Source organism: Geospiza fortis, unplaced genomic scaffold, assembly GCF_000277835.1.
Source record: "Geospiza fortis unplaced genomic scaffold, GeoFor_1.0 scaffold471, whole genome shotgun sequence".
Classification (NCBI taxonomy): domain Eukaryota; kingdom Metazoa; phylum Chordata; class Aves; order Passeriformes; family Thraupidae; genus Geospiza; species Geospiza fortis.
The window spans coordinates 1746645-1762805 of record NW_005054443.1 but is presented as its reverse complement, the minus strand read 5'-3'; the positions used below and the strand labels follow the sequence as shown (position 1 = coordinate 1762805).

At 42.6% G+C, this 16161-nt stretch overlaps 1 protein-coding gene across 1 annotated transcript in view; it reads right to left on the bottom strand.

The window, feature by feature from the left end:
- The window catches only part of MTCL1 (microtubule crosslinking factor 1), a 90448-nt gene that overhangs the window by 1724 nt on the left and 72563 nt on the right, over positions 1–16161 (bottom strand). Inside the window, 5 exon segments of the mRNA XM_031062268.1 lie at positions 2576–2633; positions 6190–7744; positions 9324–9355; positions 11599–11904; positions 16018–16161. The exon segment at positions 16018–16161 is cut by the window's right edge and continues 40 nt beyond it. Coding sequence (XP_030918128.1) covers positions 2595–2633; positions 6190–7744; positions 9324–9355; positions 11599–11904; positions 16018–16161 — 2076 coding nt within the window. The 3' untranslated portion in view covers positions 2576–2594.

Here is a 16161-nt window from a genome sequence, read left to right as displayed (position 1 = left end):
AGGGGTAGTTATGATCTCCAGCTGGGTTAAAGATGAGGCTTACCTACAGATTTCATTTTCTGGAACACCACTGCTAACTGCCAGCTGCTGAAGCCTGAGTTACAGGATACAGAGTACTCTTTGTTAAAGGCAACATTCACAGAAACAGAAGAAATTGGAAATTTTATTCCTTCACGGAGTTTCTACTGTTCTGGCTTGGTTAGCTTGCCTTTGCAATTAGAAACAATCTGCAGCTGTGATTTTTCACCCTGGCATTAAGTTGGTAATGCTTTTAGTATTCACCTTGCTCAAAGTACAGTTGCACTTCCTGCCTTGCTCTGAATGCTCCCTACATCAAGATAAGTGACTGTGGAAGCAAGTCTGTCTCATAGGGCCAAAGCCAAACTTCTGAATTTCACTGCATACCTTGAAATTTATGAAAGAAAATCAGAGCAGTTTGCCAACATCTAGCAATGCATACACCAAGCAGCAGTCACTGGAATGTACAGGGGAGTTCAGCAAAAACCAAAGTCAGAATGCAAACCGGTGATAAATGAAGAGAGAGACCAGAAACAATACAATGCAAAGGAAAAGCTGTAGCACAGTAAGACGCAGGGATACCAAGGCAGCAGGGAGGCCAGGATTCAGCACACTGTTTCTCATGGAGAAAGAGAATAGTCACTGAAGGTGGAGAATATTGGAGTAGGTAACATGATGTGATTGACAGTGAACAAACAAGGTGATACAACATTGAACTTTTCAATTGCAGTGGACGACCAGACATGAATGTCATAGGACAGAAAGACCAGTTTTGAAGACATAGAGCTGAGGTACGAGAAATGGAGCTGGTGACACCTATTCTGGAGAGAGTGCATTGCTGGGCTCCAGGAAGCATTGGTGAAGGGTCAATCCAGGTTTTTGGGCAGCATGCAGCCAGTGGGGTGATCTACAGCTACACACCAGTGTTTGAGAAAGAGCTATGGCCAGCTGCCCTCGGCACTCACAGAGCACCTCAGCCTGCACCCCCTCCTCTCTGCATCCTCACCCCCCATCCCATCTCTGTGCCATTACCTTCACAACCCTTGCTAAAACAGCAGTAAGGCTGAAATAGGAATGGGTGCTAACAAAAGGATTGACTGCATGTCCTTAGTTCACCTTATCCCATTGTGCCTGGGGCAGCATATGGTCTGTGAAAGCTGCCACTAGACTCAGATTTGTTAAGAGAAACCCATCTGCGCAGCAACAGTCACGGGCAGCACAACACAGTGAATTGAGGCTATGAGATTTGTGGGTTTTGTCTTAGCCTCTTTCAAAAAGGAGGCTTAAAATGATATCTTTATAGTGCTGCTTGCTCCTGGCTGCTTTATCCTAGTTTTGGAGCAGTAAATCAGAGTTAGCACAGCGATAACAAAATCTATTTCCACTGCTGCCTCCCCGTTCAAAAGCTTTTCTCCAGCATGCCTGCAGATGCTGGTCAGCTTTTACCAAACAGCAAGGTTAAGCTCATCTTATCTGTGATGTACACATGCCCAGCAGCACACAAGGCTGTGCTGGTGATGGATGTTGCTCCAGGGCCAAAAGTGACTGGCAGCATAATCTTATAAAGTGCTGGCTGCTGAGTCAGTCACCCCCACCTGCAGTGTGGAAATCCAGCCATGACAAGGAAACTCTGCAGAATGGTTTGTGAAAACCCCTCCTCCCTTACTACATGTAGCTGTCATAGCTAAAAATGGTTTCAAAAAAATAAATAACCTGTGGGTAATTTAGTTTGGTAGTTGCGCAAGGGTGTAGGTGGATAGACAGCATTTCTTAGCCTGAGCACTGAAAATGGGAAAGATGATTTCAGCTTCAGTTTCTAGCCATTTCCTAAAACAGGCTGTCAGCCACCATGGATATGTCTATAGTAATAAATAAAGAAAACAGTTTTCTCTTCTCTCTGAGGCAGAGTGGATGGTCACAGCTTATGTTTGCACAGTATCTTCCCTCTACTGTGGCAAGCACAGCCACAGGGCAGAACTGGGCCCAGAATTGCTTAATGAGCAAAGGTGACTTTAGCCTTTAGCCCCAGGCTGGTGCTGAAGTGCTGAAGCCCCTTCCCAGCCCTCTACACCTGCTGCTGTAGCCAGAACTGGAGAGAAGGCATTCTGGGGCAGACAGAAGCCTTGTGCAGTGCTTTGCATTTGTTAAAAAAAAAAAAAAAAAAAAAAGGAAAGAGAAAGAAAGTTTGTCCCAAATCTGAATCCCTCCCCAGCATTTTTCATATCTTTGTGTCAGTCTTAAATGTTGCCAATTTTTAAAAGCTTAGCAAAAATCCCCAACAGCACAAATTTTGACTTAAGTGTGACATCTTCCCAGCCTGTGCTGCTGCAGGACGGGACACAGCAGATGGGCTCCTATCCTGAACTCTTCCTGACTGTCCCATACAGAGACCCCACAGGGATGTCAGGTGTGTGCTGATACCCCTGGAGTTGTGCTGAACCCCAGAGGTGTGTGCTGACACCTCTGGAGTTGTGGCCATGTATTTCCCTCTGTTGACCCCCATGTTCAAGAATGACCGCTTTCAGAAAGCTCTGGAAACAAGGTAGAAAGGACTTACAGCAGTGAGGCAGGCAGGGTTAGAGTCCCCAGGGGGTAGTTAATAAGACAGTTTGGTTCTGGACAGAACAGACAGAAAAGAAAAAGAAAGCAAGTAGGTTGGAAAGAACTGTTTTAATTGATTATTTTTTTAAAGTGAAGATTTCATGTCAGCAAGGAAGAAGTCTCCTGATGTTACTATTCATTCAGATCATGTTACCAGCGTTATCACAGGGAAACTAATAATCAAAAATAAAAGCCAAGCCACTAGAAGAAAAAGACTTAGAAAGAAACGAAGCAAACAAACCAACATTTTACAATCCTAGCACAGTTTCAGAAGTGGACATATCAATAAACAAACCAAACATTTCTACTCAGCAGAGAAAGATATCTGTTTTTCTTTGCCAACCTTGATTGGGGCTAGGGAAAAACCACATTACTATGAGAGGAATAAAGCTGTATTTTTTTTTTCCCTTAATGCGATTTCAAGAGAGAGTTTCTGCTTAGGAAATCTTCAACAAGCAAGAAAATGGCTGTTATTGTTTGTTGCTTACACTTGATTGCTCAGGTTTCATGACAACTCTTTGTCTCACCTTTCTCCGTTGTTTCTCTTCAGCAGTGATGCTGGTTGGGAAACTCAAGCTTAACCATAAGCCCTTTAATTCTGTCAACACCTCCCCTGATTTTCAACATTCTCCCTCCCATGCTGAATGGTTCAGTGGCAAGCCTGTGGCAACTGCTTTGCCCTGGCAAGCAGAGGATGCAGCACCAGCTTTCTCATCTGTGGGTCTGTGTGGATGCTCCTTTCACAGTGTTCTCTCCAGAAATGAGTCTGACTCCCAGTCCAGGACTGTTGTGTAACCTCCACGATCTATATCCTTGCTAGTCATAAAAGCAAAAATGTTCCTAAAGCTCTTATGTTGTAAGTTAGGTAATGCTAATCTGCATTTTTAATAGTAAGATGTATAAATCCTATGATACACATGTAAGATAGGGGTTTAGGGAATTAGCAGGATAAGACACTAGTAGGCTACACTATGTGGATTATGAATTTGCCTGTAAAAGCAGCTCTGAGCAAGTCAGAAAACACAAAGTTGTTGCTGCTCTGTATGCATATACACTCACACGCACATGCACTTGTACATAAATAGATAAATATATGAGCTAGATTTCATATTTGCAGCAGTAATATAGAAGAAATTTATGTAACTAAACAACTCAGAAGCTCAAATTGAGAAAAAGTCACCAACAGGTGCTGCATGCAAATTTAAAAGTCATTAATATGCCATGGCTGCAGAATCTAGAAGGCGTTTGGTGGTAAGAAGGGCACTTGACTTGGCCAGAAACCAACAGGTCAGAGGGAAGCAGAGCAGGGATCTACTGGAGGGTGGAAGCATTGTGTCAGTGCTGCCCCAAGCACAAACCTGCTCCTTCAAGAGCATAACTCCCTGAACAGCTGTGTCTGGCTTTGTACAAAATGTGCTAAGAGAATTTGTACAAAGTGTAATTTCTGTGGTCAGGGTAATCCACAAATAACCCAAGGCACCTGCAGTGTCTAAACTTATTTGTGGGCGGTTTTTTTTTCAGCAGCAAACCCACGCTTCCCTTGAGTACATCTTCCAGAGCACCACCTCAGCTAGCAAAAGCTAAGCTCATTGTATGAATGCCCACCAGCTTCCTTTTCAATCCACATTCCTGAGAAATGCCAGGACCAGCCAAAGAACAAAACCTGGCATCTAGACTACAGTCATAACAGTCATGTAGGAGTTGCAAGGAGAAACAAGTCTTAGCTCTAGGGCTCATAACTCAAAAAGTTAGGCAAAAGATACTGAGAATTCACAAAAAGGAACAATTTTCTGCCGGTTTGATGGTCAATGAGTTTTTGCTAAATAGCATTGACCCAAATCTCTCTGTGCATCAAACTCAGGTACTGTTGCTAGTTTGTGTTTTGCCAACAGCAATTTGTCATCATGTGGGATGACATCCGTCTACCTATATCTGAAATCTACTGAGGCAGTTAAAAGGTACAGGAGGAAATCAAGAGTTTCCAGGGTTACCTTGAAGGCAAAGCTGAACTGAACTTGTCAGAGTACAATACACTTCCTAATACAGATTAGTAGTGCATTCCCAGTATTATAACTAAGGACAAAATACAGAGATAGCTGGAAAAAGTCAAATTAATGAGGCTGCTTCCCACCTTTCTTCACTCTGAGGTTTGTGCACAAAGACCACTTTCACTTAGTAGTATTTATAATGTGCATGGGGTTTCTTTTCTTTTCCTTTTTTAATTAAAAAACTTCCCTGCTTATATTTGTTTAAACTGCACATAGGGAATAAATCCTTAGCTTTGGATTGTCTGTTAGGAAAAAAAGATCACATCCTCTGAGCAACACCTAAAAAAAAGGAACTGACTGTACATTGAGAACTCCCCACTAGGGCAAGGCAAACTGCTGACCAAAGGTTTCAGCACTCAGGCTCTCGGAAATCCTTCATACCAAATGTTGAGTTAGAAAGTGGGGTTTGAACCTTCCATTTTTAAGGTATCTGAGGCAGGGGTAGTAGGAGTCTGCCTGTGAAGGCAAAGTGCATGTATGGGGTGCAGGGGTGTATGGGGTGTGCAAGGATCAAGGAGCTGCTTCCCTGGAGCCAGGGATCACCACAAGACTAGGATGCCAAAGGGGCAGCACAGGGCAGAGAGGATGAGGAGCCTCTGCCCTGGGGACTGTCACCAACCAGCAGTACACACCCCTTTTCATGGTTGTACCAGAAAGGCAGTATGTGCATGTAAGAGGTGGGCATAATTCAGCTTTTCTGGGCTTCTTAAGAGTAAGACCCTCAAGTGCTCTCAGAGGTTCACCAGAAACAGGAGGTTTAAATACTGGTAACTGAAAGCTTTCATCCATCATTACACCTTCTTTTTTTGTTGATTGCTGTTGCACCTGAGACTGACCCCCAACATCTGGGCACACTTGCTGAGACAGATGATGACTTGACAAAATATCAGCAAGGAGTTCTTAAACACTAAATAGATATGTGTCTAGATTAGTTGATTATATGTGTATTTTTTGCTTTTTGTTATTTTTGTGAGGCAGCAGCAATCAGTACCAAACATCATGCCATTCAATCACATTCACAGACCTGAGCCAAACTTAATCAGATACATTGAGAAAAGATATGCTGAAGGCCCTGAAGTTTTGCTCCAGGGTACTGTAGAAACTATTTTTCACACAAACTTGTTAAGGCCCATTCTTGTGTAGGAGAAAGAATCTACCTTTCCATCCAGCATAAAAAATTCATTCAAACCTAGTGTTCCTAGAGCATCTGTAACGTGTGGTGTATTTTGTGACAGAAAACCTTTATCCCAGCCATTCATGGAAGAACCATTTTTTATCCCATAAAGGATAAAACTCTTCTGATGCTTTCAGGGCAAATAAGCTGCCAGGATAGAAATTCAATTCTTTCATGCATTCTTCAGTGACTAATCCAAAGTTTCATGACTGGAAATTGCTGGTGGTACCAGGACAGGGCTAGGATATTCACTGTAAATACTCAGTAGGACTGCAAGAGGTCTCATAATACATTTGCTCAAAGAAGAGTGCACTTAGCTATAGGAGGAAAAACAAGCAAATTCGTTACCTCTATGGACCCTGGATCTACTTTGACAATTTCTCCTGTGCTGTTGTCATTGCTAAGATTTGGTGGGCTGTGTGAACGTAGCCTTCTCTCTTCCTTTAAGGCATGCTCCAAAAGTTTCTTATTCAAGATCCTGGCAGCATTTTCTGCAAGTGTGTACCCTGGAGGAGCAGATAAGTCCTGCCTAATACTTGTCACCTCAGATCCTTCTTCCTTTTGTGTCTCTGTCCCCAGACGGAGAGGACTGGGTGATCTGCCACGGGCATTTGTACATGGCTCCTGCAACGTGCCCAGTTCTGGTCTGGGTTCGGCTGACCTGGACCGGCTGCCAGATCTGGGGCATTTTTGGAAGGTCTCATGAAAGATGGGGCTATGGTCAATGATGTTGAACAAACTGGACAGGCCATCGTTGATAGTGGTGTGCACAGGACTCTCCCGTGTGGTGGTCGATCGAGCCCAGGCGGACTCACTGAATCCTTTCTGAGGTGTGCCAGGCAAAGTCCGGTTATTTGGCTGGTCGGATTTGGGAAGGGCTTTCCTTTGCAGCTTCGGAGAGCCGTATTTGGGGGAGCAGCATGTGCGTTCAAACTTAGCCTGGACCTTCTCAATGACGGGGGTCACCTGCCTGCTCCTCAGGCTTCTAGATGGTGAGGAGACAGGCGTGGACCCCCCCTTTGGTGTCAGACACTTGTGTGGACTGCTGGTGATACTGCGCAGGGTTTCCGTCTGCAGGCCGACGCTGATGGTCTGGGTGGTCTGTGTCCCTGTCGTCCTCATGCCGTTGGTTTGGCACGCCATGTCCTTGAACTGGGGCTCCGTGGAGTTGGAGCGTATCGCGTTCCGGACAGAGAAAGCAACTTCCTTCATGTCATCACTCATGTTCTTGGACATCTGCAAGCTGTGCAAGGGCGAGGCAAAGCCCACAGTAGTGCAAATAGGGCGTTCAATGGGATGAAGACCGTTCTCCAGAAAATCTTTATGGTGTTTGGCCAGGTCACAAGACCACCTTCCAAACATGTCCGAGGAAGCACCTTTTGTCTCAGTGACGTTCCCCATAGCTTTGGTCACAGAAAAGAGGAAATCTGGCTCAGCCTGGTTTTTCCCTTCACTGCCAGCTATCACTGAGTTATCGAACCTACGGACAACCGGTGGGCTGTGGAATACCCGCACTCCCATTTTGTCAGTAACACTGTGACTCCTCGCTGGCTGCTTCTGGCAGTGCTCTGGGCTGGTCATTGTGTTGGTGGTCATAGTGACACTGGTGGTGAGGTACCATGAGGATGCCTGGAATGGATCTGAAGCAGGATCCTTCCCGCCTTTTCCAGTTTCTGTCCTTTCTGCCCAACCCTCTGCAGGCTTCTCAGTTGCCCCACCATGGCTCCTAGAGTCACTGTAATCCCAGTTTTTGTTGAACTCCTCAATGTACTTCAGATCATCGGGAGACAAGGGAGGTGTTATGTCATCTTTGCTGCCAGATGAAGGCAAATTTTTTTCTGGTAGAAATGGAGAAATATCCATCAGGCGCTGAAATTCGGACATGGAAGAGACAGACATTGCCCTGGAGAGAGGAACACAAGAGAGTCACTCATGAGCCTGGAAATTGTTGCAGAGTAACTTATTTTCACCAGCAAACTCTGGAAACACAACATTCACTATCTCCTTACATATAAAACCACTTCAATCATTGAATCATGGACTGTCCTGAGTTGGAAGGGACTCACATGGATCATCCAAGTCTAACTTTTGGCCTGGCACAGGATACCCCAAAAATGTGCCTGAGAGAATTGTCCAAACACTTCCTGAACACTGCCTGGCTTGATACTATGACCACTTCCCTGGGGAGCCTGTGCCCAAGTACCCTCTGTGTGAAAAACCTTTTCCTAGTTTTCCTTCCTTTAGCCCTTTCTTTCATTTAAGCCCCCTTTTATTATCTTTGAAATAGCTGTAAACACAAACATCTGTGAAGTGGCATTAAAAGTACCAAATGGTTTAGTAGAGGTTCTTAATTTACTGCTTTCTTGTGGATTAACTGCTAGGCAAATATCTGTAATGTGGAGCAGTAGGATGGATCTCAGAATTACACTGTCCACAAGAAACGAGTGTTTGTCACAATACGAGGCACACTTTTCAAAGCAAGTGTAGAGTATTTCTGACCTGCTGGGAAATCATCAAGTCCACCCCCACTCCTGAGACTGCCCAGGCTGCACAGCTGGTGTGCAGTGATGTGGGACATCCAGCAGAAATGCTGCTACATGCTGAAGTTTAACCAAGGGAATCTCTCTAAGTGATAATGCTGAATTCTTGGCTCTCCCGCATTTTACTAATTTGTACAAATCACAGGCATTCAGATGACTTCTCCTACTGCTTTATTTTAAGAAAAAAAATCAAAATTTTTGAATGGCACTAAATAAAAATGCAAATGAGTGTACTTATCAGAGTTGGTTCAATGAGGTAACTCAAACTGGATGAGAAATCAGCAAGCAGTGGTTTTCATGGATCAGTGATCCAAAGGATACAGCCAAGTCACACTGTGAGTCACACTCTGAATCAAGAGCTCCTGCTGCAGTTTGGGTGTGTCTCTGTTAGGGATTCAGGTGAGTACAGTTTCTAAATGGATCTCCTAGTCTGATGCTCTGGTTTGAATCAGGAGGGCAATCTCAGAGAGCACAGGCTTCATTCCTTTGGGATGAAAATGAGCTGGAAGATGCTCTCAAGAAGCACAACTAATGCATTTTAGGGTTAGGTGGGTATTCAACCCATGGGATAAGACCAGAACCAGTCCAAAGCAAAATACCCCTGACATGCAGCAGCATATAATGTCCTCAGCACCCAGTGTTTTCCTTTAACTATGGATGTCAGCAGTGTGTACTGCACTGCTTGCTAAGGCAGGCGTGGATTTCACTGTAAGCTGCAGCTTCATCCACTTTCATAGAATTTGATCTTTGTGCACGACAGCTGAATGTGGCCCAAGTTAATCAGAGTAGAACTGAAGCATTTTAAGACAAATTAATGGGTGAATCCATTAATCTGGCTTGCAGGCTGTTTAGGACACGGCTATGTCCTGGGGCTGTGGCTTGGGTGCCAAGAGCCATCGCAGTTGAGTATTTGCTGGGCTTTCCCCTGCAAGTTTTACTCACCTTTGAAGATTTCCTTTGTGTGTTTCTTCCTCCTGAATGAAAATAGAAACAAGCAGGATAAGTTATTTCTAAAGGTGTTGGTGGCATCAGCTTATGGGTATTTTGTCATTCACTTCCCATTATTTGCACCAGGTATGTTTGTCTCTAAAAAGTATCTGATCTTCTCTCTGATATAGCTTCTTAAAGTGCCAGTGGGAATATTCTTCACTTTGTACATAGGCAGGAGAGTGGGCAATCCCATCAGGATACCACACTGCATAGGTAAAGACTGTATGCCAAATCTACAACAGCTTTGAACTTTTATATTCCCATGCAATCACAAATAGGTGTAGGCCAAAAAAGGTGCTTATTTCCACAACATATTGTTTCAGACTATATATTTTCGAGCGATTTTTTCTGTAGAGGCAATCTACCTTATGCTAGAGGCCTAGCTGTGCAGAAATAAAAGATCAACTGAGTTTCTTTGACATAATATTTCATTATACATTTTCTAGGAACCAACAAGTGGCACCAGTTGAAATTCCTTAAGCTTGGTATATTAAATGTGTGGGAAGACTTGCTTGTTTCCTAGATGGAATACCTACAGCTCGCTAACAGCATTAAGATGTTTTTATGGCAGTTATTTCCCTGTGACAATTCCCCTAACGAGTTAGGGTTTTAAATAGCTACTTCTGAAGCATTTGCTCTACAGTTATTCTGTTTCCTTATATTTCTAGTAAACTACAGGGAATGCAAAATAGGATCGGGGGAAAAAAAGAACATTGGTACTGTACATATTTTATTTGACCTCATGAAATCAAGAACATTACCAAAAGTCCATTTCAAATTGGGACTGTTTAAAAACAGCACTGCTTAACTCAGCAAATACCTTTCTGGTATTTATCCCAGGTCAGGGAAAAAAATAGTAGTAAACTGATCCTCCTTGCATGCACTGTGGTATAATTCTGGAATAACGTTGGTGGCTTCAGTGGAGTTACTGCAGAGTAAATCTGACCTAACTGAATGCTTAATCAGGGTGAAGGCTGGATTGATTTCTACTGCAGTCAGTACCAAACAGAAAATATAGTGGAAGGTAGTCAGCAAGCTGCTATTGCCTCTGTGCATCCTCAGTTAAGCTACTCATTAAACTCCAATCAGTCTCGCTTCAGCAAACCCTCTGAGGGAAAATTACTTTGCCCAGGTTTCCCCAAAACATGCTTTGAAGGAAAGAAGCTATGCAAATATCACTAAGAACAAATTTTGCTGCCCACCCTTTTGTTAATGGTGGTAATATCTGAAAAACAGAAAAGTGAAGAGATATTTTCTCTGAAAATCAGACTGAATTTGAAGGAATGGGAACAGCAATCAAAATTAAGCACAAAACTTAGTTCCCTGATAGTGTTACCAACATTCTTTGCTGAGCACTTGGACATGTAGGAAAAAAAAAAGGCTAAGAAATAATAAATATGGGATCCCACACTGCCAGCAATACACTTATGGCACCGAGGGAAGAAAATCTAACTGGAACACAGCTACCTTCAGCTATGTAACAAGGACCGTCACATTTCTTGCCTCTGTAAAACTTTTTTTCTCTTCTTCCTCTCAAAGAACTTGATTTCTCAATCTTTTAGTTTTGTACCAGCATTTGGGGACAGGGACACTTGGTTTCACTCAGGAACAATATAAACAAACTGTGAAGACCTGGAACTGATGAAAATAAGCCTGCCATGGTGGAGGACACAGACTTCATTTGCCATTTCCTGCTGTCATCTTTTAGCACTGTGTTTTGCATCTTTATAGCTTTATGGTCTTACTTCAGGGTAGGTACTTTGCTGATAAATAACTTTATTTTTTAACATCTCACTTACTCATGCTGATCTCCTCAGAAGGCAAATGTATCAGAACAATAAGAAGTGCCTCTCTACAGCACTTACTGCTGTACTAACAAAGTAAAGCCCATGTTTCTTCATAAATATGTATCTACTTATAATTGGAAAAGACTTAAGACCTTCTAAGCCAATATGTTGTGTCAAATATAGTTCTCATACATAACATAAATGGCCACAAGATGAATTAATCTTTGGGACCTTTAGGCTGGCTCCCAGTTGTCAGGTGACTGACACTGGTCTAATCAGCTCCTAAGAAGGAATGAAAACTTGTCCATAGTAAATTTACTACTGGGTAACTGTAAGCAGTGCCTGTGACACAATATCTCACTTCCTACAGCAGGGAAGCAGTACTGATTCTGCCGGAAGAGACAACATGACAGCATGATAAAATGCAGAACAGCTCATACTTCTGTTAGTCCAGTCAAGAATTTCTCCCTCTCCAGCTGCCGAGAGCGATGCTCCTCAGGCTCGTCGGGGGAGTCGAGGGACAGTGACTCCAGGAAGAGGTTTTCCGTGCCACTGCACCGGTCGCTCTCCTTCAGCTTGGACAGTGAGCGCTCATCGAACTGGATGGTGTCGGAGTCCGAGTAGGACCTGGAGCCCATGGAACGGGGCACGCGGAGGTTCCCCTGCGGCGCAAACGGCCGCCGGCTGCTCTCGCTCGGGTCACACACCAAACCACCTCCTCTCCGTGGGCTCGCTTCCTTCTGCAGCTGGAGACAAGGCACATCAAGAGGAGCAGCAATTACTTCTGCAGTGCATGGCATTTGGCAGAACTCATCCTTTCCCGGGAGCAAGGCACCCATGCCCTGGGGATTACAGCCCTGCCCCAGGGGTGCACCTCCAGGGGACACTGGCCTTGCTCTACTGGTCGTTCCACCAAAGGGAGACTTCTCCAGAACTTTGAGGCTATTACTCATGGGATTTTGGGTGACTAAATGTGTATACGTACAGTTCTGCTTATTTACATGTATATGTATACATATATACACACTGAATATATACGTATATACAAAATAATGCATCTGTCTGTAATTTGGTTTTTAAAGAAACAAATCAACACAGACTGTTATTTAAAAGCAATCTTGATAGCAGTACAAGTAGAAGCTAATGGAAGGGTGTGTGAATTGCCTTCTTATCAAAACAAAGACTTTTTCTAAAACAAAGACATTTTTCTTCTGCTCAGCAGCACAAAGATTTCACTTTTATGTATAACACTTTTTTCCAGAGGTGGAAAATTATGCTTAAAAGAACCCAAAAGCTTTGTAAATGGCCTAGCCTGAATGCATGGCTGGAAAGTTGAGTATTTGTACAGAACAACATTGTCAAAGGGATGAATTAAGCATGCAGAACGTGTTCAAAGAAAATGCGTATTTATAGAAGGGGCATCAAAGCCATTAACTCTACACTTTTCAAAAAGTGAACCATTAGTGAAATTGCCAATATTAAAATTAGATTATGTGATCAGATTCTCTTTTAATTGTAAATACAACAGGATGGATGAAGTGATAATTTCAAACATGATAAATGACTGCAGGAATTGGATAAGAACTCTCATGTTTTGCTCGAGCAGCATGTTAAGATTAGTGACAATAAACTGAAAATGCAATTCAAAATTCATTCACTAGGGCCCTGGAAACTGAAAACCTACAAAACATACTCATCTTGCTGCTTGTGTCTGGAAAAATAAACAGACATTATATTGCTTAATTTAGACCAAACCATTTTTGGTCTCAAATGATTAAATTTACACTTGAGCTGAAAACAGTGAGATTTTTTCTTGATTCAGGTCTACAAAAATGGAAATGCATCTTCAGTGTTTTGCTCATGATATACAAAACCTGAAACAGTTTTATTAAAAGGAAGTGTCCTATAAAGGCAGGGGCTGGAAGGTATATATCAAGAAATCCTGGAGGCCATTCCTGAGCATATGAGCAAGATTCAAAGGAAGGAGAAATTGTAATTACATGTTTTCTTTGTAGATAGCTCCAATGACAATCCCTTCAGAGTTTTAGGGATCCTATAAGGACAATGTTCTGGAAACCTTTATAAGAGAACAGTACCAATACTGCCTTACTCTCTGAACCTCAGAGAGCTGACAGGAGAATTAAAGTGACAAATATTGTCCTAACTTTTTAATAACAGCTAATAATTTTGAGTCCCCATGTGTTTATACCTTTAAATATATAACTTTTCATATAGGTGATCTTGTGGGTTGAAATACTTGTCAGTGTGCTCTGTGCACAATTAGCTTTAGGAGTACAGGGGAGGGAGAGTCTCTAAGGGAAAATGAAGTGACAGAGTACTTAAAAAGAAAAAACAACAACTGTGAGCTCTGAATAAAGTAGGTCATCACTTTTTTCTATGCGAGCAGTATTCCCATCACCATCCAGAGTAAAATACTTTATATATTTTATACATTGGTGTGACTTCCCTCTTATCACACATGTATTATTCAGGAGCTGTGTGAAAGCAGACTGGCATAAAGCATTAGAATGAAATGTGGCACACACGCTTCTGCTATCTCTTAGACTTTGTTTCAAATATACACAGTGGTGTAGTCTCCTCATCCTCTGTGTATTGCCATACATGGAATACCCACACCAAAACCCTGGGGAGTAGGACTTCAGAGATATACTAATTGTTTCCATATAAAGCAGGGCATGACTGCAATCTGAGAGGATATTCAACTAAAAGCTTGCAAATATTTGGAAGCTTCCTGTCACACAGGGAAATGTTTGATTATAAGCAAAGATGGAGTTATGAAGTTTTGTAGGCAGGAAGCCAATATTTCAAATCCTATTTCTGGTCACTTAGTCCTCTGAAGTTAGCTTGATATAATATTTTTTATTTCCCCCATTCATTGCCAATTCTGTGTACAACTCTGTTTGCATAGTAAATATATAGTTAAAGCCCAGAGGTTTCAGAAACATAACAAAAGGAATCAGTTCCAGCACTAGCTAAGAGCTATTTTGTAGGTTCTCCCAGGATGACACTGAGAGGTTATGTCAGGTTTTAAGAGAATTAAAAGCTAGGTTAACATTAACAGGGATTTTTCTGTGGCTTCCTTCAATGTGCCCCATTCCCAGGGAATGGAAAAAGCAGTCTTTAACCAGGTTAAGTCCCTCAAGCTATTGTGGATATACCTAAAACCCCACAATTTGAAAGGACAGGAAAAGAAACAACCAAAGAGGTACCAGTGACTCTTCAAAGAAAAGTTTCTGTCTATGTCCTTAGTATATTGGAAAATTTTCTGAGGGTTATTTAATTCTCATTGTGCATGAAGAATCCATAGGAGGTAGTTTGGCCACTACAACCCAACAGTTAGAAACCAGCCCAGTCCAGCCATGGAGAACTAACCAAGCACCTTTTGCCACTGAACCCTGCAAGCCAGGAACTTTGTATGATGACCTTTGCTATACGGCTCACAGGCTCTGATGATTTTAAGTTAGGAGATTAACTTAGGTTTTAACTTAGCACTACTGTGTTGCATTATAAAGACTAGCTCAAAAAGCTGCGTGAAATACACACAAATCCCCTCAGATATATAGGAGATTAAAAAATTGAGAATATTGTTTGCTGATATTTCAAAATTTAGAGGCTCAAAAATTACCCTTCTTGGTCTATAAAACCTTCATGTTTGGCACTGCCCACTCAGACCTACACTTTCAGCATTGATTTTAGAAAGACCCACATGAGCATGGGATTTTCCTAAGTGCTTCTCTGTGGGTTTAACAGCCAAAGCTCAAACTGAGGTTTAGTCTTGAACTCATATTTCCAGCCTAGTCTCTTTTTTTAAACTTCTTGTTGCAGCCCTGACATGGGAACATGAGACACAGACAATGAATCCTTTGCAAAAATTGGTCATGAAGTTACACTGGACTTTCACTGATTTAAACCTGTGAGGAGGCCACTCTGTGCTTTTCTCAAGTATAAAGCTCTCTAAAGGGCATGCACAGGTCTGGTGTGGTTCCATTTCTGCTGTCCTGAGGACAGAAAGCGTTCAGTTAGTCAAGGACCCACAATTTCAGTTGTTTCTCTTGCTTTTCCTGGAATGCATGACTCAGATCTGAACAATGTTCAGTCAAAAGCGGTGTTTTAACTCCCCCTCATAAAACTTCATTTTTTGTGCTGCTTCCAGGCTGATAATAAATTCATTAGGTATTATTTGTCTCTAATACTAAGCAGATGAAAATACAGATAGGCATGAAAACAAGGGGGTAGGTATGCGCTTCCAAATTTGCAAATGATAACAGAGGTTTGCACAAAATTTATGAGGCAAATATTCTTCTGAATATTTAGTACTGGTAACTGTGTTTGTTATCAGTCAGGGCTCTTCATGTTAACCCCTGTGTTCCTTTGCCAGAGAAAAAGCATTCAGTTGAGACTGAATAGTTGCAGCAGCTGCATCTTTGGTGGCTAATCCATAGATGAACAATCTCTTTCGGCAAGAAGCTGTGTACCAAACCCTGCGTAACTCTGTGCGTTGAGTGCTCTAGCACAGAGATGCAGTGAAGCCTTCAAACAGAATGTGACCATGCTTGTCCAGGGTAATTGAAATGGGGAAATGACCTCTAACCTAGAGCTGAATTCTCATAAGTGGTCTTTTATAGGGATTATGAGCATTTTCGTTTTACTCCCTTGTGTATATAAATTGTTTCATAACATGAGAAACATTGATGTAGCTAAGGAAGAAAAATCATTCCTGTGCTTCTTCTTAATGCTGTCCCTTGAGCTTGGCCTGAGTGTAGTAATGGTACAATGGCCTCATTCTTTCAGACAGGCACTGCTGACCCAAGATGACTCCTTACCTGATGGCTCCTTACCTGCTCTATCCGCCTGAGCAGCTCCTTCTTCTGGCGGTCCCATTCTCGCCGGTCTCTATCAAGCCTGTCCAAGAGCTCCACCTTTTCCCGGTTCCAGTTCTTCTCACTGTGCTGGATTTGCCAGCGGAGGTCCATCACCACACT